This window comes from Cataglyphis hispanica, chromosome 14 (assembly GCF_021464435.1).
Source record: "Cataglyphis hispanica isolate Lineage 1 chromosome 14, ULB_Chis1_1.0, whole genome shotgun sequence".
In the NCBI taxonomy this organism is placed as follows: domain Eukaryota; kingdom Metazoa; phylum Arthropoda; class Insecta; order Hymenoptera; family Formicidae; genus Cataglyphis; species Cataglyphis hispanica.
This window is the reverse complement of record NC_065967.1, coordinates 5,112,691-5,137,725: the sequence shown is the minus strand read 5'-3', so window position 1 is coordinate 5,137,725 and position 25,035 is coordinate 5,112,691. Positions and strand designations below refer to the sequence as shown.

Sequence of the window (25,035 nt, the reverse complement as noted above, 5' to 3'; positions counted from 1 at the left end):
ATCGCGTACTTGACAACTCGAAATTATCGCGCGGAGTTGTTGTCGAGATATAGCGTGCATATATGTGTACGTGTGTATAGAATTTCGTGTAATTGTAAAACATTCACCCTCGAGCTTTCCCGTCAGATTTACAGCTTTTACAAGGTCGTTTAATCTTAAGGGTACAAGTACGCTTCTACCACGGGTGATCAACGACGCTTTAGTTGGTCACCTGTGACCACCTACCAACAATAGACTTTAATTCCTCCGTTTCATAACATCTGTTTCATTTCTTATTCATCTTAATCGTGCGACATGCACACTAGAGTATCTTCCATTATAAAAAGCTGCCGCATTTTTTATTTTAATATCGATTTTCTTCTTGTTTTGTGTATTAATATTTGTTTTTTTTAAATTTTTTAATTCATATGATTCATTTATTTATTCGTAGAATAAAGAATTTATTATTTTGTATTTTAATATTGATTTGTTTTTGTTTGTGTATTAATATTTGTTCTCTAATTTTGCGCTGATATTTGTTTCGCTTGTACAAAAATACAAAAAAAAAATAGAAAAATCACAAGAGATGTCAAAAAATCGACAATTACTCTCGGTACAAAATAAATAAAAAAAATCGTGAAATAAAAAATTGAAATACATTGTTTCAGACGAGTTTGACAACTGATAAGGTCCGTAGTTCCGAAACACCCTGTATATCTTGTCGGATGCACCGCTCGCCGTCTCGGATATTTCGCCCGTGAATCGATCGGACATTTTGACAACAGAGTAAGCTAATCGGCGAATTAGCGATATGACTCTGCGAGGAACGCCGGAGATGGGACAACCGGAGGATTCGAGTTATGCCGACGTTCGTACGACAGTAATGGTGCATGCAGCTGACGATGTTAATAGAAGGATTTCAGGATCGAGCACTTCTCTCTACCTCCGTCCGTCGGACTAATTAACCTCGTTATATCGCCGGTCCGACCGACAGGACACTATTCCTGTTCCCGATGTAACGGTCGTCGCACCTCCGTACAAACCAACGTACCCTCGCCGAGCAAGTTTAATTAATCTAATGACGGTCTCCGTAGCGTCCTTGAGTGACCGATGTAACCCGACGTGCTACCGAGTGTACCGCTATAGCGTTATCCTTCGAGCGATACGAAATCGGTTTTTTTCTTGTCAAGGAAAATATCGATCGTCTAAAGTTAAACATTGGAAAAAAAATGTGGAACGATATCTCTTCTCGCGCTTAATATTTTCGCGGAATAAAAAATCGACTCCAGAGAAACGGGTCGTTCAAAAATAGAAAGGGTAAAAATGAAAAACATTGTACAATATCGTTGCAACTGACATGAGCTTCGTGAAATTTGAGAGCTTGTTCGAAAAAGATATACAGCTGGGATTAAATATCGCAAATGTTTTTATCCGGTTTTATAAATAAATATCGAGAAATGAAAACGCGAACTGGATTAAAAATTTAGCCCACAAGAAATTAGAGATCATAGGACATAGGTCAACGATAACTTTTGTTTCTCCATGATGCATCTGTTATCGAACGTATGTTTCCGTCATTGCGTGTCACAGCTGATCGATGAATCTGATCGAAATACGAAATGCAGTTTACACAAAAATTGCATTCATTCAACGCTCGATGAACATTTCGAAAATTCGCGAGGATTTTATTTCCGTCGAGAAGAACGAGAGCCATACATTTCAATATCTGATCTATCATTTTTTTATCAAAAAGATTAAGTATCAAACGGGGTAAAATATTTCGATCGCAAACAGTCTACCAATATGTACAAAATAATTCGCTATTGAGATGAATTCTGACATAAGCTGCTACAAACAATTGATTTCTACAAAATAATATTTATAATAATTAATATTTTTATTAAAATAAAATTTATATTTTTCTTGTTTTATTAGAAAATTGCCACCAAAGTATATCGACAAATAGAAACCCGAGCGTTTCAAAGGTAACGAAAGATTCACGAAACATATCGCCCGGACGGAGGAGGGAGTTAACCGGAAGTAACTCCGTCTCGATCGGGTGCCTCGTCATACTGTTCATTACTTATCGATCCGGCCGACGAAATTGAATTTAGCAGGCGAGGGCGAGAAAAAAAGGATCGACGGGACATCGGGCGAGGAAAAAAAATAAAAAGTGAGCGGGGGAGAAAAGAGGAAGTGTTTCAAACTGTGTGCCAAGAGCAAGAGGTGCAAAGGAGGAAAAGAATGCATCGGAGGTCCGGGGGAGGGAGGGGAGAAAACCGGGGAAGGGTGGGAAAGAACGGTGGTTGCACGAAAACTCGGATATCACGCCGATCGAGAAGCGGAACGAGAGGAACGAATCTAACCGTGCCCGCTCGCGGAATTTACCGCATTTTAGCAGCAGCGAGCGAGCTGAACCCTCTTCTAATACCATCGACACCGGGGATTCCAATTAGCCACTTTAGCCATTTCCCGACTCGCGAGATCGAATTCCATCTAGACTTTCGTCTCGATCTTCTTGGCAAGACGTCTCTTCGATTCCTCGAGGAGGGAAACTTTATATCCTCGATTACGTCGTACATATATATATATATATATATATATATATATATATATATATATATATATATATAAAAATGCTTACTTAGAAGCTAGATAATGTTTCACTAATATTTTCAACTCGGACGGTAGATAATTTTCATTGTTTTCATTACTCAAATGTCTTTTCTTTCAAACAAAAATATCCAGGATGTTTCTAAATAAATGAAAAATTTTAGGACATCATTCTTTGCCGAAAATTAAAGGTGGTCTTTTATATAAAAATACATTTCTATATTCCTTCCTGAGGAGTTACACTCCTTTAAAGGTAAAGAGGTGAAAATTAAATTTTTATTATTTTTTTTTTTTTCAAATTTTGGAATACAGGAGTATATTTATATGAAAGACCTCTTAATTTTCGACAAAGAATCATCTCCTAAAATTTTTCACGCTTATTTAGAAACATCTTGTATTCACGTTTTTGAAATATCCCTTTTCCTTTCGAAAAGAAATATGTCTCGTTTCTCGAAGTTGAAGATACCCTCAATTCTACAAACATTAGAGATATAACCGGCTTGAAAACACAAAATTAATGTAACTTTACGCAGTTAAACGTGCTAACAAACTTATGTAATTTAGCAGATATCAGATCCATGAACTTGTGAGCGAACCATCAATTTTGTAAGTCTGTCTCCCTCTCCCCCTCTCTCTCTCTCTCTCTCTCTCTCATTTTTCTTACAATAAATAAAGTTTAGAAGCTTTTCCAGAAAAGCGATTGCGCTCTCGAAACGACAAGTCGAAAATCGAAATGACAATACAATCTAGATAATTTTATCGAATCCTTTTTTTCTTCGCATAAGCTTCACGAACTTTGTCATAGTCATCGTTGCATCGAATCCCTCTCGTTGACTTATTCTCTCTCTCTCTCTCTCTCTCTCTCTCTCTCTCTCTCTCTTTCAACGAAGATGAAATTCCAACCGATGGAATTTTCTCGATGATGCGATTTCTCACGTACGTCGAAATGCAATTGTTACATGTCGCGTAAGATAATAACGAGAGAATCGACCATCCAATTCGCGTGTGTGTTGGCGCGATTCCTTTCTTCTCCCGTTAGTTTTTCTCGTCCAATACAGACTTCCTTCTACGACGATATTTCGTTTTCTCGCGCCATAACAAGGTGTTGCTGCATTTCTTTCCTCTCGTGTGTTCTTCTCTCTCTCTCTCTCTCTCTATTTTTTTTCTCTACTACTTCTCTGTGTCCGTCCTCGACTTTCTCAACTCCGTCTTACGTGAGAATGCTCTCCGCTGTTTCGCGTCTTGTGTGTCTGTCTCTGCGAAAACGAGCTTCCCTTGTCGGCGAAAAAAAATCCATCTTCACCGTGACACTAAAGAAACCCGCGACACGAGGTAATCCTTCATCGTATAATGTCACGGAAACTCGGATCGCGTGCGGCGTGATACGAGATGGGAAAGCACCAGGTAAAGTAATATAAATGAAATTGCGGGACGCGTGATTACGTAATTAACGTGACGTAATCGCGTTTCGTATCTTAAATATGTACATCTTTTCTCCAGGGAATGTGTAACGTATACGTTTTGAGATATGGATATCTTACATCTGAGTTATACTTTCCTGCTTTTGCAATTTATATTTGTCCGTAAAATATATTGCAATACATTTTCATTGTTTTTCTTTCCAATTTATATAAACAAAATGTCTACTAAAATCTTACAAAAAGATTAATTCTAAATTTTTCTAAACAATAAAAAAAATCATTTTGCCAAAATATTGTTTTTTATAATTTTTCCAGTTTATATAAACAAAATGTCTATTAAAATCTTGTATAAAAATGAAATTAAATTTTTCTAAACAATAGATATTCTTATAAGTAATTTCTACTCATTCCAAACTCGATAACAATCAAACTAAGAAATCATTTTGTCAAAATAATTAAATTAACGGGTATAAATTTACAAAGAATGAATTATCGATTTATAAGGACGCTATTTCCTTTTTCTCGAGATACATTGGCGCGTCGCTCGATTACGCCGATTATTTATATCGGCAGTGATATGAATAAAATTCCCGCGACATCATACACGAACGTAAACCGCGCGTTGTTGACAGATGAATTTAGCATAGAATATCCAGGGACGAGAGAGAGAGAGAGAGAGAGAGAGAGAGGAGGGGGAGAGAAGAGGGGGAGATGCCTCTGTCGCGCGTATTGTCGAGCGCATACGTTGTTGCATCGCCCGTTCATTCGGGCTCGTTAACCATCGTTAGCAGGGCCGTCCGTACCCTTGTCGGCAAAGCCGGCGGTGCGGCGAGCCGCAAAAACCGCGAAACGCGCGCGACAAAACTGTCCCGGACCGAAAACCGCAGCCTTACCGGCGGCCTCTCCTTCCCCCTCCCCCATCTTCCTCCCTTCTTCCCCCTCGCCCTCCGCGCCTTCGCGGTCAGATATTTCGTAACGGCTGTAGTAATTGCGTTTAACGCTCGTAGGTTACTCAGAGAAAGCCGCGCACTTGCCTTTCGCTGATAGAAAGCGGAAAGGCTCCCCTCTCTCTCTCTCTCTCTCTCTCTTTCTCTCGTATAACGAGGGTAATTTGAAAGAGAAGACTTATTAACGCGCTGTGCGCGGTAATAATTGTACGAGATGTTACAAAGTTAAACGATCAAATTTGATCAGCATGCTTTACGAAATACAAGATCGCTCGCGATACAAGAGCGGAATTATTAGAAATATATATATATTTTTTTTTTCAATTTCCTGAATATCTCTTTATAAAAAAATATTTATCTATTTAAAAAAAAAAATATTTAAGCATTTCAGTTCGAGTTGTCAAATTTTTCTTATACAACTGATAGATCTAAGGGACCGCGACAAGATAGTTATTTTGAGTAGCAATAAGTATCTCTTCCCCGCCGACACGCTCAACTTGGGGCGACGCCCGTCGTCCCCAAGTGCGGGTGCTGTCGTCTCGTTTGCAGCCGCGGAGGCTCGCAATCATTGTACCGCAAATTGCCCCGCAAACGTCGCGGGACGTCTCTGTAATCTCGCCGGGACACGGTCGTGTATGTCGCGTTACGGTGGGAGAGGAGCGGGATCGTAAAGTACGCGACACACGAATACACACAGGGACGCGTAGAGATTTAGGAAAGAGAGAGAGAGAGGAGAGAGAGAATCTCTTGTCGAACCCCGCCTACTGCGGTTTACTCGTTGATAGTTTTGGTATAATAGACTATCCCGTTGTTAAATGATAACGACAGAGAGCGCTTGATAAATTTAGCATCCCTCGACTCTATAACTTTCAATGTTAAAAGATCATCATGTTGAAACGTCGAGTTTTAACATGTCGCTCGAGTAAACTCTACTTTAACTTAAACGGCCGAGCAACGTCAATAACGCAAGTTTATATGTATATGTATAACTCAAAGGAAAGTTTTATATATATTTCAAAGTTTATTTAAAAAAAAAAAAAAAAAGAAAAAACTATGAGCATGGCAATAAATATTTTTTTTGCACCAGAGTGAGAAAGCATTAAATTATCCCTAACGCAATTCTTAAGATTTATAATATTTATAATATTTATAATATTGATAATATTCTTTTATTTTGCCAGATTTATCGTAAATGATTATGTAAACAATTGCTCAATTCTTTTTAACTTTCGCAAATAAACAAATATATTAATTACTTTATCTTTAGATTTTTATCAGAATATCTTGGTACAACAATTCATTCATGTTGCTTGCCAAGAGTTTTGCGAAAATTCCCCACAAGTGTAGTTGGCTAACTATAATTAGGTATTGTTTCCCGAGTATTTGGAGAATAGTCTCCAAGCGCTATGTAGAGCTCGCCACGACATAGCATCCTGGAGGGTTAATATCACGAGGGTGGTTCATTATATCCCTATACATATACTCGACGAAAATCAGATTGGCAGCGGGGTCAGCAGATGCGGGGGATAGTACGATGATCTCCTTTGTGTAATATTTGCCAGGCATCGCGCGGAATATCCGCGGTCGACGAGAATCCCGGAAACGATCTGGCGACGATCCAACCGGACCCCGGGATACGATCCTTCCTTGGGATGTGGTTCGACCGGCGTCATTATCGTTTCAAACCGCGACGACGACTTATCCGGAAATTCACATGATCCACACTCGACTCGACAGCGTGGAGAGAGAGAGAGAGAGAGAGAGAGAGAGAGAGAGAGGATTGACAGGAATTTCTTCTGATCCGTGAAATTTGCCCGAGATATTCTACCTCCGAATCACAGACTTTTCGAAGGAATCCCTTGGTTGGATTCTAGAAATTGCTTGGAATCGATGCTTTCCGACAGTCGAATCGTTACATGCAAGATGACAGATCCCGAAAGTCTCAGTTTTATGGAACGCTCTTATAAAACAAAAAAAAAGTTCTCCGATAATCAGATATTATATGTCACGTCAAAAACATGACTCTTTTACAAAAGTATGCTCCTGTTTGCCATTTTTTATATCATAGTAAATTCATGGTGACAGATGTGGCTCATATATTTAAATCATTTATAAAAAGATTTTTAAAAAATCCAAAGATATATAATTTAAATCGAATAGGAGCATTTTTTTTTCATAATAAATTATATTAGCACATGAGAAAATAAATATTCTAAAAACTAATAAAATAATAAAAAGCTAGAATATTGAAGCTATTTATAAAATTATTTTATTTCGTTAAAATTATTTATAAAATTATTTCGTTAAAATTTCATTAAAAAATTACAGAATGCAAATACGAATTTAATATAGATATCATCAGTGTATATTATTTCGAAGCATGAAATTATATGAAAATATATAAAAAAAATATATATTACTGACAAAATGAAATATAGAGGAAGATTTCATAGAGTATATATATATATATTATAGAGAATGACGATACTTTTTTATTCGAGATAGAAATAGAACGAGATCGATTCACGGCACAGAACATGGTTTTGTCAATCGAATCACAATAAAGAGATACGCTCCAACAATTCGCGCGGTGATCGAACGCGAGAAACAAATAAGCGAACGTGGTGGATGGATATTGGAACCGTGCAGGAGCAGGTTAACGATCAAGCATTACATCACGCATTCGGATTCGAGTTTAAGGTCAAAGACTTTATTTGCTTCTCTCTCTCTTTCTCGGTCGGCCGACATAATGAGCGCTGTAGAACGTGCCAAGAGTGGTACCGCACCTAACAGCATAATAATCACAAGAGCATTATCTGAGGAACGAGATTTGCCGTAATCTCGATATCAATCTCGGCGCGGAATAATTCGGAGTTTTCTCTCTCTCTCTCTCTCTCTCTCTCCCACGAAATCGCGGCGCGATAGACGATTCTCCGGATAGAATCCAATTATCTCTCGACTTTTTGTCCACGATCGGCTTGTAGAGTCGGGCGAGACGAACGGTGCCAATTTTGCTGCCGCAAAAAATACTTGGCGTCCACTCGCGAAATCCGATCAAATCTCAAACTAGCGCGAAATGCTACCTAAACGGCAGTTAATTGAATAGAATTAAAAAATTACGAATCATTCTTAAAGTTGCAGCCACATTACAATATTTCTAACATCACGGACGATAAATTTGTCGCGCGCAAAATCTTGCGTGACATTTTTCTGTGAGAAATCGCATTTTCTGAACATGTGACAATCTCTTTTTTCACTTGAAATTGAATTACCAGTCGTATTTACAATTTCCTTGTAATTAACGAGCTTTATTTCGAATTATAAATATGCACTTTTATAGGACAAATACTTTCTATATTAAAAAAATATAAATTATCTTATTTATTTATTTATAAATAAATAAATAAAATATTTATATTATTATTATTATTATTATTATTAATTATATATTTATTATATATTATATATTTTTATAAATAAATAAAGTATTTATAAAAGTATAAAATATATAGATTTATAAAAATATATAATATATAATAAATATATAATTTTAAAAAACATAAAATTATATTTTTATAACTAAATAAATAAAGAAAATAAATAAAATAATTTATATTTTTTTATTTAGTTATAAATAAATTCTTTTCAGCGTTCGCGTAATTTAGCAAGTTTTTCTCGTGCACGATGATCATTTTTCATTCGTCGCTCATGAAATATATCCCGAAATCTCATCTCTCGTGACCTAAGACGTTCGAACAGCTGATTTACGAATTATTTCGCGCGCATGCTAATCTTCAAACAGCATAATATACGAAGACATTAATTTAGCCTGATGTAAAGTCGTGCCACAAATAAATGTATCTTGAAATAAAGCAGTGCAAGCACGCGACATAAACACGAAGAGAGAAGTCACTAACTAACGGGTTACAACTTGGCAATCGGGAAAATCTGTACCGACCATTGTGCACAGTCTGTGCAAGTCACCGAAAGTTACGATGAAATTTTAATCAGGTCAAGCGAATTTGCATGCAAAATATTTCGCTGTCGCGGATATAAAATACCTGCGTCTGTTCGAATCTTGATGTACATTTATCTTGAATTATTCTCTTCTTTAATAACACACTAATCTAATATTTCTATCTGGATCTGTGGATGAAACATCTCTTGGATTAAAAATAATTTCTGAGAGAATCTTGAAAAATAAATTACAAACGTATATATTTTATAATTTTCATTTTAAAAATATTTCATATATATATATATATATATATATATATATATATATATATAAATTATAATAATAAATTATGAGACATATTTATTATGTGTTTATATTTATTTTTGATTAACTAATTAATTATTTTTTATTTTTGATTAATTAATATTGCACTCAACACATTGCCATAATAGTTTACTATAATTTGAAATGACACTCACGTCTTTTTCGCTCATAATTCATTCAGAAGAGTTAATATTCATACATCTGTATTCGACGTTAAAACTTCAAGAGGCATTAATTTGTCATACTCTACATATTTCTGTTTACACATCCTATAACGGCAGTAAAATATTTACGGCAGTAAAATATTTACTGAAATATTTAAGGGCACTCGAAATATTTGTAACTGCATATCTTTTTTTTTGTAGCTATGCACATCTCTATGTATTATATATTTTTTCCGTCCAAATGTACCAAAAGTGAAATATTTTCGTGTCGTGGAATTCAAAAATGTCCCGCTGACAAAATTTCGCACGAGACGTAAGTTAATTCAGACATTTATTTATTCGCTCCGCGTGTCTCCGGAGACAAGGAGAATTAATCAGTTTTTCGCACACGACTACGTGGTACGTGAAGCAGTGCTGATTACGCGAATATAAGATGTCAAGAAATGTCAAGATATTTGCAAAAAAAAAAAGACGCAGAAATGACAAGGACTTTCACTCGCTTTCTGTCTCATTCGCTGACTAGTAATTTAACTAACTAATAATTTTTTATTATGTGATATAATATAATATACGCCCCTATAATACATGTGTAGCTATTCGCGTGCGTTTCATCAAGTATCCGAATTAAGAGCGACTCGCTCTCTTCTCCGGGAGCTCTCTCATTGACGTTTCCCTTTCATTACCATCGCAACGGTAACGAACGAGCGCGATACTTCTTCCGTCTTATCTATAATCCGACACTCTGCGATGCAACTGAGAAACGGAGCGATACCCTCCCCGTTCGTCTCGTCGTATCTCGCGTTTGCATAACATTAACGTTTAAGAGACCCGCTTCGGCGAATATACGATACCGTCTATCTTACTCGCGCGCCGCACAAGAAAGAAAATTCCGCGTCTGCCTCTCATATTGCGCCTTGATATCGTTTACGTTAACTTACCTTATGCATGATGTTTTCTGCGAACTACCGAGCAAAAATGCTGAAAGTGTGTCTAAAATAGATTCTTCGATGACATCAGTGTAATAGCGTATATGTTTTATATGCGCCATTGTTTTTACGAGCTTATTATTCGTGAATTTATACAATAATATACGAAATTTGTAAACGAAAAATGTAAACGGAGTAAATTTTTTTTTTTTTTCGTTAGAAAAAAATATTTATAAATCGATGGAAATTACATTTCCGCTTGCAATCAGCCGCCAAGAGAATGTATCCTTTCGATTTGACGACGTAATTACGTAAACTATTGCGAAAAGGATTTGCGCGACTTTTCACACATTATTGCTTTCATCTTGATTGCTTTTACAATACGATACGGCTATTTTTATTTTTATATCGAAAAAATTATAAACAAAACTCTCGATTTGAAAAATAGATACAAGAGGCAATTTATCAATATATTCGTTTTGCTAAAAAAAATCTTTTCTTTTATTTAATAAAGAAATAGATTAGCCAAGTTTATTGAAACAAAATATATATGTATATACAAATAAAAAAAGAAAAAAAACTAAAAAAAATATTCGTCTCATATGTAGAGTTGAATTCATTGTCGCACAAGGAGATATATTTTACGAATAAAATTTTCAAGTGAGAATTGCATTGCGCGGAATAGCGTCACTGTCATAAGTAATGCATAAATAACATTACATTCGTGTGACCATGAACACTTTCGAACGGAAATTAGTGGAGCGAAACTACGTCAGTGGAAACTGGTTTCGATGCGCAATTCGCGGCACGCGCGTCTTGTACACGTAATCGAATTAAGTAACGAGAACGCAGTTACACGTTATTGCATTTCTGCTTTGCTGCTATTTCGACTATATCCCTAATGTCCTTTAAGAGTCGATGCGTAACTACCTAGATGGATTAACAATCGTGATCGCGTCAATCGAATATTGAATTAAACGTCAAAAGAAAGAAAATAAAAGCAGACTTATATATTTTGACATTTTTGCTGTAATCATGCCACTAATATAAAATTTATAGATTATAAAATAAAGAGTAAGCTCTCCAAAGCTCCGAGATACGATTGTAAATGTTATATGTAAACATAATGTTTAAAAAAAAACGTAATATTTAAAAAAATTAATAACATTTAAAAAATTTGTTAATACGATAAATCCGTGTTATAATAAAAAAACAGTAACCCAATATTTTATATATAAGCAAATTATATTTTTTAAATAAGGATGACTATTTAAAATAACATTTATAAGATTTTCATGAAATATTAAAAAGCAGAATCAAGAATTTAAATGAATTTAAAATAAGTTTTTCTTGACAAAACTTTAATAGAAGACAATTTTTTCTCATAACTTTTTAATATTCAACATAAAATATCTTGAGCTAATTAAAACTTGAATTAAAATTCATTTAAAAAAAGCTAATATAGAAAATTATATTTTATAATGTATATTTATATATAAAATACGTTATTATATTATTATTAATTTTTGTATCAGTTAAAATTAATTTGTAAAAAATTATTAATATATTTTCAATTATTGATAATTTAAAATTTATCGACAGTTTAAAACGTTAGTCATTTAAATTTGTGAGTTACTAAGATATTTTTTTTTTTTTCAAATGAAAAAAGCATGTCCAAATTGTGTACATTTGTAGATTAAATAAAATAAAAATAAAAAAAAATTCGCATTCGAGAATCGAGTTTTCATTGTAAACATGCATATAAAATAATATACAGGGCGTTGAAAAAAAAGAGAATTTGACATTTTTACAAATTTCTCGACTTATGCCACCTGCTTCCACCTTTCAAGCAGCACAGAATTACAGCGTGGGTAGGAGAGAAAGATTTTCCACGACAAGCTCAAAAATAAATACGTCACGATTTTTCCTCGTCTTGAATATTTTACGAGCCTCTCCGCATGACGAGCGGTACATTTAACGCGCGCGATCTATTAAATAGAGACGCGCCGTACATCGCGAACAGTTGGTCGACGATTCATTAACGAGCTTAACGACCGCTAGCATGCTTCCCAAGAATTTTAGCGTAAAAAATGGGAACGAGAGAGAAGCCACGTCAATCTCTCTCGCGTCGCGAATTATCGCGTCGTATCTTTCTATCGCGTGTCCATAACGTTGGATTTTTCATTTAAATTTCAACTGCGGGGAAAAATTAATTTTCGGCGTAAATTAATTAAATCTGACGGAATGAATAAAAAGGTAAATTTCGACGAATTTAATTACTTCGCCGAAATTAATTCAGCTCGCCTCTTACATCGTTAATTCACCATTTATAACGATGTTCCGGGTTTATGCGGGGCGCTATTCATTGTCGAAAATTCTAACGCGGTTTTTCCCCCGACAAAAGTGTCGAAACTCGATTAGCTCGAAAGATTAATCTATTTTCACATCTCGTGTATATGCATGTACATCTCTATTCTAGGACGAGGGCGAAACCGAGAAGCGGTTTTTATGCGTCAATTACACCTTCCCGCAACTTTTTTCATTTAATTATACTGGGTGTTTCTGAAACGCGGGACCAATCTTGCTAGCATATTCAGTATAATTATTAAAATATAAAATAAAAAAAAAATGCTGTATAAATATATAAATATAACGAACAAAAATAGTCACAAATTCTGAAGGATCATAGATTTATTCGCGAGAAGGAGAAATAATATAGGGGCATCTGTTATCGGGATAATACAGGAAACCGTCCGTATTTCAAGCATCAGTTTTCACATAACACACACACACACAAAGCAGTTACTAAAGACGCGCGTTATGTCTTACTTAGGCGAGTGTTACGCTAAAGCTTTAAGTTCGCAATCCTCTTTCCAAATCACCCCGTATACCCTCCTCCCCCCCCCTTCTCCTCCTCCTCCTCCCAATCTCGCAACTGACACAGTCGAGGTCATTTACCTCTCGTAAATTACGAGATACCGAGATTGCGCCCCGTGATTTACGTCACGTGCGTAAGGCAGGCAACGAGAGAGTTTAACTATCGGAAACAGAACTAGCGTGAATGATCGTTGGCGAATATATCGCGGCGCGCACACAGGATTCGGGGTTTACAAAGCCGGTGAAGCTTGCAGCTTGCACGCCGATCTCTTCCCCGCGTACGGAAACCCCGCGCGTTTTCGCATCATTGCGTTTTAACGTCGGATCGATCTTTAATCGAGAGGGTTTAATCCGCGCGGAAAACCGCGAAACGCGTATTTGCTGATAATGATGTTAATAACGTAATACCGCCGAAATACATCTCGCTCTTGAAATTATAAAGGTCTTTGGCTAAAGTAAAAAAAAAAAAAAAAAGTTTCAGTTTTCAAGAAAAAAAATATTTTTAAACTTTAATATTTATCGCGAAGGACTTAATTTGCAACAACGCGCTCCTTATATAGGATGGGCCCAAACGTTCGGCCAGACTTTCAGATTTTATAGAAAATTTAATTCTGAACAAAAAATTTCCGATAAATATGGGAAAATGCTTCCTTAAAAAGTTAGCGCCTAAAAAATTCTGAAATCCCGATTATTTTATACATTTTTAATAAATATCAAGGAAAGTATGCGTTTTTTAACAAAAAGTATCGAAACAAAAATTGTAGAAAATTTAATTATCTTTCAAATAAAATAATCAGACTTTCCTTAATATTTCTAAAAATATATAAAATAACTGTGATTTCAAAGATTTTTGGCCGCTTATTTTTTAAAGATCTTCCATCCATGTTTATCGGAAACTTTTTGTTCGGATTTAAATTTCCTATAAAATTTCATGACCTGGCCGAAACGTTGGAACCCACCCTGTATTTACATATCATATCGTTTAATATCTCTTGCGTGTATTTTTGGAAATCCCGTATGGATAATCGATAACAGGTGTAGCACTATCCGCCGGCTTACGTTCGGATAATGGGCGTCTCATTGTTCCGTCCGGATAAACCGGAAGCTCATCAGCTTGCCGTTATGTTCCTTTCATGAGTAAGATTTAGACAGGCCGGGTATCGGTAACGCGAATACCGCTACAGCGTTCCGGCAATGTTCGATCCGTCAACAAGCGAGTACAAAAGACGTTGTCCGCAACAAGTTACTCGACTACCTTCCCCTGATCCTTCCCGAGGGGTGGCTGCGCGGGTTTCACCTCGCCAAGATGAATGCGTGTATCGAATGAGGGATATCGAATCACACCGCATCGCATCGGTTGACAGAAGCGACAGTCGCTAGTGCGACCACGTCGACGCGACGCCTTGATTTATGGGTGGATGACGCCGCGCGATCCAACAGTGTCCCCGTGTTCAAACATCGGAAACAAGGGGACACTGTTGGATTTTCGCGTACATACGCGTTAACGATTCAAAATGGCGAGAGATTGTCTGGATTTAACTTTGGGCGCGCGCGCGTGATCCGGATATTACCTTGGAATATCCGCAAAGATTATTCAAACGACTAAGGACAACATTCCACTCGTCGCTACACAGTTGGAAAATTTATTTGTTTTCTCGTTAAAAAATATGCCGGTTAAAAAAATATATAGCATATAATATAAAATAAATATAGAATTATATTAAATATAATTTTAAATATTATATTAATATTAAATATAAAATAAATATATAATATTAAATATGCAATATTAAGTATATAACCAAATAATATTTTTAATATAATTAAATATTTAATTATATTACATATTTATTATAAGTTAAATTTAAACTAAATTTTCCAAGTGTACGTCCAAAAAAATCATCAAGTTAATTATGCGGCAAATGTGAAAATCTTTCAATAATAATTCTAATGAACTATATAAATTGAAAAGTCTAGAGCATTTGTCTAAAAATTTAATTTAAACAATTATAACAATTATAAACAATTATAACTCGCAACAAGATTCTATTTAAATTTTTCATTTATTTACGTCACATTTTTTAATAGATACATATATCTTCTGATGTGTATTTTATGATACATATCTTTTCCTTCTTTATCTTTAAATGATTTATGTGTTTTTGTATGTATAATTGCACCTGACAAAAATTATAATTGATGTAAATACAATTCTATCCCGAACTTTGACACAAAGTTTATAGATCGTCCAAAACGAGCTTTACGCGTTGTTTGAAATACAAAATTGCCCTATATTCCTGTAACAATACATACATCACTTTGGATAATAATTAGCCATAGGGCAATATATCCCGCATCGTTACAATTCAATTTTCAGATAACATATCCTTCAAGCTCCGACAAGAGCAAATTACTTGAGGGATGTCAATGAATTTCATTTGAATATTACATTTTATACATTTCCCGCACGATTAAATTATATACAGCTCAATAATACATTCTCGTTATTTATTCTCATTATTTATCATCTCGTATATATAACTTGACATTATCAGTAGTTCTACTTTAAGGTTATTGCATAGAACGAAATTATCCGTCGTAAATTTAAACGAGATTTTTTAAACAATTATACTATGGTTATATATATATATATATATATATATATATATAAACACAATATATATTTACCGTAAGGTACATATATAGTTTATCAATGGCTTATAAAACCGTAACGAAGTAAAGTGTCGAGAATAAAAAATAATTTTTACGGTCGCAACAAGCTTCTTATAGATGCGATACGCATACAACAAGCGTAAAGTAGTTAATTATTCTTATCGCGGAATACGAATGAAAAAAATGGCAGCCAACAAAAGTTAAAAATTTCACGTCGTCAGAAATTATTAGGATCGAATATGTCTTTCAAAGTCCACTTTAAAGCGGATCTATAATATTCTACTCTATTTACAGCAGAAACTTGTCAAAAATCAAAATTCATGTCAAAATACGTGGCACGTAAAGATAACGAATTGATTTCCATTTTGAATTCTGTGACGAATTATCGTTTAAAATACGTTTGAAAAATACAAGAGCGATGTTAATGAGTTCTGTTTTTCAGTTACGTGCATCTTGTGTTTTCCGGAAATTAAGTGGAAATCATTGAGGTAAAATCTTTCGAACATTTCATATGTAGCTCGACATGATCAAGGTAGCGATATCATAATGAAACGAATGATTATGCCGGCGGAAATCGTAATTAGGAAAAAAAAAACCGCAGCTCGTTTCGCATAATATTCCAGATATTCCGATAAAGAGCAACTACAACGACTACAGATTAGCCATAATCACATAGGATATTTGTAACAGTGGTTCTTTTAATACCAGACGTAACGCGGACCATGAAGAAGTAAACGATAATTTCCGGTAAGCTTGCGGAAAACGACTCGGCGGTTTTCCGTTTGGATTATTTCATTCTTCTCTCTCTCTCTCTCTCTCTCTCTCTCTCTCTCTCTCTCTCTCTCTCTCTCTCTCTCTCTCTCTCTCTCTCTCTCTCTCTCTCTCTCTCTCTCTCTCTCTGTGTTTCAGTTCTCGCGCTATTGTTTTTGCTCGCTAGTCCGTATAACGTTTATGATATTGACTTAGCATGACAGCACTGTTAACGGTATGCGCGCCGTATATTTATTTTTGCCCGCCGTTTCCAAAGCTTCACCGCGTCTTTCATACGGTACTGTGTTAGCTACGAGAAGCTCGAGGTTAATTTCGCGGCACCCCCTGAGAATAATTTACGGCACTTTTCCTCGAAAGATATAAATTTGTTTCTCGTAAGAGAAGAGGTATATTTGCGGTATCTTCAATTTTGAATCCTGTGCTATCTCAAGTTACATCTTTATTTAATCTTTCAATTTTACTCTAGGGTCTATTAATAAGATTAATTAACGGCACGTGTAGTTTAATAAGCACGATTATTATTTGCGATGATAATTTTGCGATTGTAACAATTTGTAAGAATTTATTTGAATTAAAAAAGCAAAATAAATATATATATATATATATATATATATATATATATATATATATATCAGTTTATACACATCGTATTAAGCAATAAATTAAATAATATTATAAATAAAAATAAATAATAAATTAATAATAAAATAAATAATAATAAATTAAATAAATTTTTGTATCACATATCTAAGAAATCTATAAAAGAATAAAACTGCAAGTTCTCGGAAACTATATGCTTCTTTAATTAAAAGTAATTCTTGTCTGTATATGTAACGTTTCAATTTAAAGATTAATTGTGTAATGAGTAATAAATACTGCAAATTATCGATGACATATTATTATCCACTAAAACAAAATTTAACACGCAGCTTCTGAAACTTCAATCATTACCTAGATTAGTTATCGATGATTCATCGATCGACGAACAGGACTTACTAACAAACAGAAACGTATACAAATATTTTATTTGCGACATAATCGATTATTACACGACATTGCATATAACAATGCGTGAAATATTTTCACTCTTCTGTATGTACCTGAAATGCCTGAAATATCTGTAAAATTAGTTACGATTTTAATGTAATTTCATGAAATAGCTCTATTTCCTCATCGGGCATTAGTCATATCACGAAATAGCTAAAATTTCTCTCCTACACTAATTAAACTTCGTTCACACAAATGTATCCTAAAATTCCGTTTATTTATGATTTTAATTGTAATCGTTTTAAATAAATTTACAACCCATTTTTTTCTCGAAACAAAATTCCAGAGAAACATTTACCATACATATGCAATCTCTCGTAATGTTCAACATTAACAATTTAAATTAAATGCACCTGTAATTGTAATTAAATGTTGAAGGCAAACTTTGGGAGAGTAAAGTTCATTTAAATGAATAATAAAGTTTCGTTACATTTAATAACCTCGCCGCGCAAAAGCCAAGTTTTGTTCGCAGCTACACATTTTCGAGAGATCGTTTATATTTTAAAATATTTTATCAGACTGCTTGCGCGTTTTAATTAAAGCAAAAATTTATTTTGATTGATAAGAAATTTTATGATTTAAATGAATAAAGCTATTAAAATCTAGGCAATTTTAATTTCTACGATTATTTCCTAGTAATTGTAATTTTTACGAGCCTTTGGTTCTCGCGTACTAACAAAAATCAACAGGAAACGACAGTCAGTGTAACAAAATAGACAGACTCTCAGAATTGACCTGAACAAATATGATTCTATGTAAAATTTAAACTTAACTTTTAATAAAATAGTTATATATACGTCAGTAAGAAAAACTTTATAAAATAAGAGGCGAAAATAAGCAACGGAATATTTGTGTCTCTCATTATTTAATTTGAAGCAGATTTAAATGGAATATTAATATCAAGCTTTAATTTGAAGATATCAAGAATTAATATTTGAAAAAATAGTGCATATATAATATCTTCATTATTTTCATGAAAAAAAGCATTTTATTTATTTATTTATTTATATTATATTATAAGTATATGTTATAAAAAAATATATATTTTATAATTACTTTTTATAGTTATATGTGTAATTAATATTATCAATATTATTATCTTCATCATACATGTATTTAAATATTATAAATAAATATAAAAGTATTTGCTCGCGCTCTTTTTTATTGTATTGTATAATTTATTTTGAAATTTACATGCAAAATAGTCTTATGATTAATCGTTGCTAATAAGTCATATTTTATGCGTTACATTCCCAAGATATACGTAAGAGTTTGAAATTTACTCGCGTCGATTTCCAATATTACAACGTGGCAGAAGAAATATTCGATTTAAAATATAAATATACTATATACTCAAATGTATATATTAAGCTAATTTACGTTCAAAATTGTTATTTGTGATTGTTAATTGCTATTAAAATCATTTTTCGTAAATCTATGTTATTTTTGTCCTCACGTACCCAAGAAATTGCGCGCCGCGCGATTCGTCCTTCGCGCAAGGACACGACGCCATCTGACGCTCGCTCTAAATTTCGAGTTCTCTTTCCCGTTTGAAAAAAAAAGCGAATTCCTCGTGTGACGTAACGCGACGATTTTCTCGTCTCGACATTCAGCAAGCGCCAATTTTTCTTTTCTTCCAAACGGAACAAACGACGTTCGGATCTTACGCAAGAAACTTCTCGAGAAATGTATGTCGCCATTCAATAGGACGGATTCCGCGTTTCTATTCACGGCATGGTCATCGACGCATCAGGTGTCAGTCACCCCGAGTCGTGAGAACGTCGGATTTCGCGTGCGCGCGGCTACCATACGCACGATACGCACGCACGATAGGTACGCATCATCCTCGTCAACGTCACACGAAAAAACAACGATCGTATGTCACAATTCGTGTTATTCCGCGAGCGCGTATAAATAAAACAATTCTATTACGGAATAAACGTGGGACTTGTCTGGAAAAGTTCGATAGTCAAATACTCGATATTTCTCTCTTAAAATAATCGCTAAATCTCTTCGGTTGCAAATAAAAACAATGATCGCTACTCACCGGTGTTGCGTTGACCGTGGCAATTCCACCCGTGACCCGTCGTCGAAGTCGTCTTCGTTCGTCCCGCGCGGCCTTTCACTCTTTCGCAATCAACGATGAAGATGCGCCGATCCCCGGATTCCACGTCCTCTCGTATCTTTCTTCAATTCACACGCGACGCGACACGAACGCGATGAAGCACCGTGAGATACGCACGAGCGGACATGCAGAGCGCGAGAACTGAGAGACCAAGCGCGGAAGACACCGCTCCAAGCGTTCCCATCGGTCAGCTGCGACTGACTGACTGGTCGTCCACGCCGGCATAAGGCGGAGAGGGGAGGGGGATTCACGCGCCGCCCTGCGACGCCGCACGGTAACACGAACAGTACCGTCTGCCGCCGACGGATGGCGCTGTATTGCATACGCGCGCGCTTGCAATATTTTCCATTTTAAACACGACACTGAAATACGATATTTCGATCAAATTCTGATTAAATTGATCGTATATACTAGAATCGTTCGTTATTTCCGATATTAGCCACTTAAATTTTTTTTATTAATTATTTGAATCTGTTTAATAATTATATATTAATAAGATTTATTATCTTACACGTTATTGCTACAGCGAATAAAAAAATCTCAAGAGTGACATCTTCAGCCATAATAAAGTTACTTTATTATTTAAATATCACTCCAACAAAGTTGTCGCAAAAGTATAGTAATGTATTATAATTAATAAAAAAATAAACTATAATGATTCATTTATATGCACATCCATCAGACATCTCTCAGTATTCTAATTAGAAGTATAAATTTATTAAATTAGGAGATATTAATATATAAACATAATAAAAGTAAATTCAAGTAAATAATCGAGAAAAAAGAAAATTATATATATCTTGGATAAGAAAAACGTGAATAATAATCGAAATATTTTTTGCAGTCCACAAAATAAAGTTTTTCACTTTTTGTCTCAACAAGAATTTGCAGCTTTTATGCGTTTACACTTATGCATATGTATATCAATGTACATATACGGGGCATGCATTCAAAAATCTCACCTGTAGAGTAAAATTAAATTGATCAATCAGAACCAAAGATTTCTTTAAATAGGATATTTTTTAAGGTTTCGCATTACACTAAGGTTGCGGACTCGGTTGCGACTGAGATTATGGAGATAGTTGTAAATGAAGATAGAAAAAAAGATAGTTGACTAATCAGAACAAAGCAGCTTGCCGATTGGTCAATTAATCCGCAACTGTCTACCGAAACACCAATCACAATCGAACCAACACAGTGTAATACGGCCTTTAGAATGCCAACTATCGATGTTGACGTCGATGCTATAACTTTTGTTAGTTTATGTCCTATTTCATCCTATTATTATTACGGTGTCGCTCAACGTGGATACATGTCAATTTTTTGTTTGAGTGTTTCAAAATGGAAAATCGTAAAATAATAACAGTAAGAAACTTTTCATTCTTCTACATTCTTTCTTATCGTATCTTAGAAAGAGTATCAGAATATTTGCGATTTTCTCTTCCGTTGATTTCGTCGCGCTTATTCGTGATTATTCACTTGCCGCGAAAATTGATTCTTCGATCGCGTTGCTGATTGTTTCAGCCACGCATTTCTCATTGTAAACATTCCGTAAAATATATTTCAAGCTTGTATAAAAATATAATTTATTTTGTGATGTGTTCATTATTTTATTATTTTGATTCTCAGAATGACGGGAAGAATCAATTTACGTAAATCAAATTATATTAATTTATTATAAATACAGGAAAATGTTGATTCTCAAAATGATGATAGATAGCATATATGTGTAATTATTAATAATTCTTATTAATTTTTATCTCGCATATATGTACAAAAGTCTTGTTTAAATGATAAAAAGTTATTAGTTTGTGTTGTTGATTTAAAAGGATTTTTCTAATATATTAAGTTATAACTCAATTCATATAATATATTGAACAATTACAAATATATTATAGAATATATTCTTCGTTTCTTTAATGATTTTTGAGTGTTTTTATAATAATTATATATATGTTTTTATTCTCTTTGATTTTATTATTAATCACGATGTTATTAATGATCCATGTTTCTGAATGATAATAATTTCTTAGCTATTGCTGATTAATTACAAATTTCAATTTTGTTTTACAATTTTTAATATATACAGGGTGTCCCATCAAAAATGATCATCCCTTTTTATCTTTTAATTGAAAAGAAATAAACCATAACAAATATATATTAAATTTAATGGTTCAAACTAAACAACTCTACTGTGAGCGTAATGTTCTTCCAAAAGCTGTCTGGAAGACAGCTTTACAAATTAACAAACAGAGAGATATATATAATTTTTTTATAAGAATGTGAATATATTCTTCAATTTCAATCTTCAATAAAAATCTTCAATAAAAATGTAGTCTGATATGGATTTAGGAAATATCTGGACAAAGAGTACAAGTACATTTTTTGGTACAGCATATAAACTGAGGAATTAAAATCTCGATATAGCCATCTTTGTTGCTCAATATTTTATGTGATTCTAATTGCTAGATGTTACAATAGATTGAAATCTGTATAATTATTGATTCTGCCAATCTTGGTTGTTCATATTCTTCACTAGAAGTTTTATTCCTCTTTCCCTTTTGTCGTCAATCCCAGGTACCATCCAGATACTTTCTACATCCATGACACATACATTTTCTCATCTATACAACAATTGAACATGTGTATGTTACAGCATTTTGTTGATATAATAAGTTTTCTAATCAAAATAGTTGTCAACTTTTAACCAATTGTTGATCTGAATGTTCTGATCACACTCTAGATCAGAAGTGGCCAAATAAAAAGAAAGAAGAAGAAGTAGTCGTCAACAACTTTAACTATTAATGGGTCTGTTCTTTATAGCTGAACTGGCTGCACTAATTCAGAGCTTATCTTTCTCTTTCCATTATGATGGAGAACAGCCCCAATATCTCGCTTTGCGAGGAAGAGCAACACTTTTTTCTGCTATATTCTTTCGTTTTGTGCAAAAATACCTCGAATGAGCATATGTTTATCGATATTTTAGGTGAGGCTACTAAATTGAATAATTACCGCAAATTTTTTTCTATATATGTTCGAATAATACAATAGACTTACAATCAAACTTTAACATCTGTATTTGTATTAAATTAATAATTATTTTATAGCACAAGTAAATATTGCGAATAGATGAGCAGTATCTGTATTTTGGTTTTTTTTTCTTTACAGAAATCAAATTATACATTAAAGTATACTTTAGCTGGTCACACTAAGGCAGTTTCATCTGTAAAATTCAGTCCCAATGGAGACTGGTTGGCAAGTTCTGGTAAATAAGGATTTTTATAAAACCAGTTGAATGTTGTTTTGAAATACAATAACAAGTATCTAATCTTTTTAGCCGCTGATAAACTTATTAAAATCTGGAGATCTTATGATGGAAAATTTGAAAAGGATATATATGGTCACAGACTTGGTATTTCAGATGTTGCATGGTCCAGCAATAGCAGATTACTAGTATCAGCTTCTGATGATAAAACCTTAAAAATATGGGAATTGAGTTCTGTAAGTAATCCATTATATTAAATTTTGTTTTAATGGAAATTGATAGCAAAATGGATACAAATAGTATATTGATTTAAATTTAAAATCAATTTTTATTTATTTATTTATTTTTTTTTTTTTTTTTTGAAGATGAAAATTCCAATAATCTTTGAACTATAAGTCATGAATAAATTATCAAAAACTTTTTAATTTATTATTATAAATATTAATCAGTTTACATCAGCATTAAGCAGCCAAATAACATTAAACTTGGTATTATTAATAATCCTTGGTATTATTAATAATAATAATTTATTAGTAATCCAGCAAATTAAATTTTTTTTTTAATAATTATATATTTTTCATTATATTAATCTCTGAATCTTATTTTTTAGGGTACATGTTTAAAAACGTTATGGGGTCACACTAACTACGTTTTTTGTTGTAATTTTAATCCAGCGTCCAATCTTGTAGTCTCTGGTTCTGTAAGTATCGATATATATATATATATATATATATATATATATATATATATTTTATAACATACAAAATTACAAAAGAGAAGATAATATGTAGAGGATTTTCTGCTTTTAGTATGATGCAAGTATATGTATTTGGGATGTTAGAACTGGAAAATGCCTTAAAACCTTACCAGCACATTCAGATATCGTAACCGCAGTGCACTTTAATAGAGATGGGTCTCTAATCGTCTCAAGTAGCATGGATGGATTATGGTAAATTATACAAAATTTCATGATCAAGATTTTCTATGAAAAGAAATATATATAAAATGTGTACCATGTATTCTTTTTTTGAAGATTGTTTTATTGTATCCAAAAATGTGATATTGACAGCTTATGTTTCACGATGTATTATAGTCGAATTTGGGATACTGCCTCGGGACAATGTTTGAAAACACTGATAGATGATGACAATCCTCCAGTATCATTTGTCAAATTCTCACCGAATGGAAAATATATCCTGATATCTACGATGGACAATACATTGAAATTGTGGGATTATGCTAAAGGGAAGTGCTTAAAAACATATAGAGGCCACAAGAACAAGAATTATTGCATCTTTGCAAATTTTTCTGTATCAGGTGGAAAGGTTTGTATTGTAGATTTCAGATATATCAATACAGAGACAATATGTCGTAACAATTTATTCACTAATTTTTTATTCTTATATAGTGGATTGTGTCTGGCTCAGAAGATCACATGGTGTACATTTGGAATCTGCAAACAAAGGAGCTTGTACAGAAGCTACAGGGACATACAGGTAAATATATGTGAATTTAAGAACAGTAAAAAGATGTTGCTATGTGCACAAATGAATTAAATACTCTTTAATTTTTTATATATTTTCAAAAACATATCTTTCTGTACTTAGATGTGGTACTTAGCACAGCGTGTCATCCAACAGACAATATCATAGCTTCAGCCGCTCTTAAAAGGGACAAAACCATTAAATTATGGAAAAGTGATACATAAGAACGATCTACATGTTTATTTCACCTGTTACTTATTTCTTGTACAAATCTTTATTTTTAGATTGTAGGAAAATTATTACATTGTAAGGTATAGGTCATAATATTTATTTCATTGTATGAAAATGCTCAGGAAATAGTAAAGTAAATAATATTTTATATTAGAATACTTTTTTAGGTATACTTTTTTTATCTAATTTATATTCCAAAGTTAAATGACAGACGATAATCGATATATCGA

The 25,035-nt window shown here is 33.6% G+C and overlaps 2 protein-coding genes across 3 annotated transcripts in view; one reads left to right on the top strand and one right to left on the bottom strand.

The window, feature by feature from the left end:
• LOC126854565 (protein-tyrosine sulfotransferase) overlaps positions 1-20,026 on the bottom strand; it is a 79,439-nt gene extending 59,413 nt beyond the window's left edge. For both annotated transcript variants that reach the window (XM_050601446.1, XM_050601445.1), the window contains exon 1: positions 19,748-20,026. The gene's annotated coding sequence lies outside the window, so the exon portion shown is untranslated. The remainder of the gene's footprint in view (positions 1-19,747) is intronic.
• A 1,073-nt stretch (positions 20,027-21,099) lies between these two features.
• Positions 21,100-24,943, top strand: LOC126854568 (WD repeat-containing protein 5-like). Its single transcript, XM_050601450.1, has 8 exons — positions 21,100-21,190; positions 22,994-23,090; positions 23,163-23,326; positions 23,701-23,790; positions 23,900-24,039; positions 24,184-24,415; positions 24,499-24,586; positions 24,698-24,943. Exons 1-8 carry the CDS (start codon positions 21,167-21,169, stop codon positions 24,796-24,798), a joined length of 936 nt encoding a protein of 311 aa, XP_050457407.1. The 5' UTR covers positions 21,100-21,166; the 3' UTR covers positions 24,799-24,943.
• The last annotated feature ends 92 nt before the right edge of the window (positions 24,944-25,035 follow it).

Coding starts and splice junctions, on each gene's coding strand:
- LOC126854568 (XM_050601450.1), top strand. CDS start 21,167: ATGGAAAATCGTAAAATAATAACA. Junction 21,191..22,993: donor AAAATCGTAAAATAATAACA/GTAAGAAACTTT, acceptor TTTTCTTTACAG/AAATCAAATTATACATTAAA. Junction 23,091..23,162: donor AGACTGGTTGGCAAGTTCTG/GTAAATAAGGAT, acceptor TAATCTTTTTAG/CCGCTGATAAACTTATTAAA.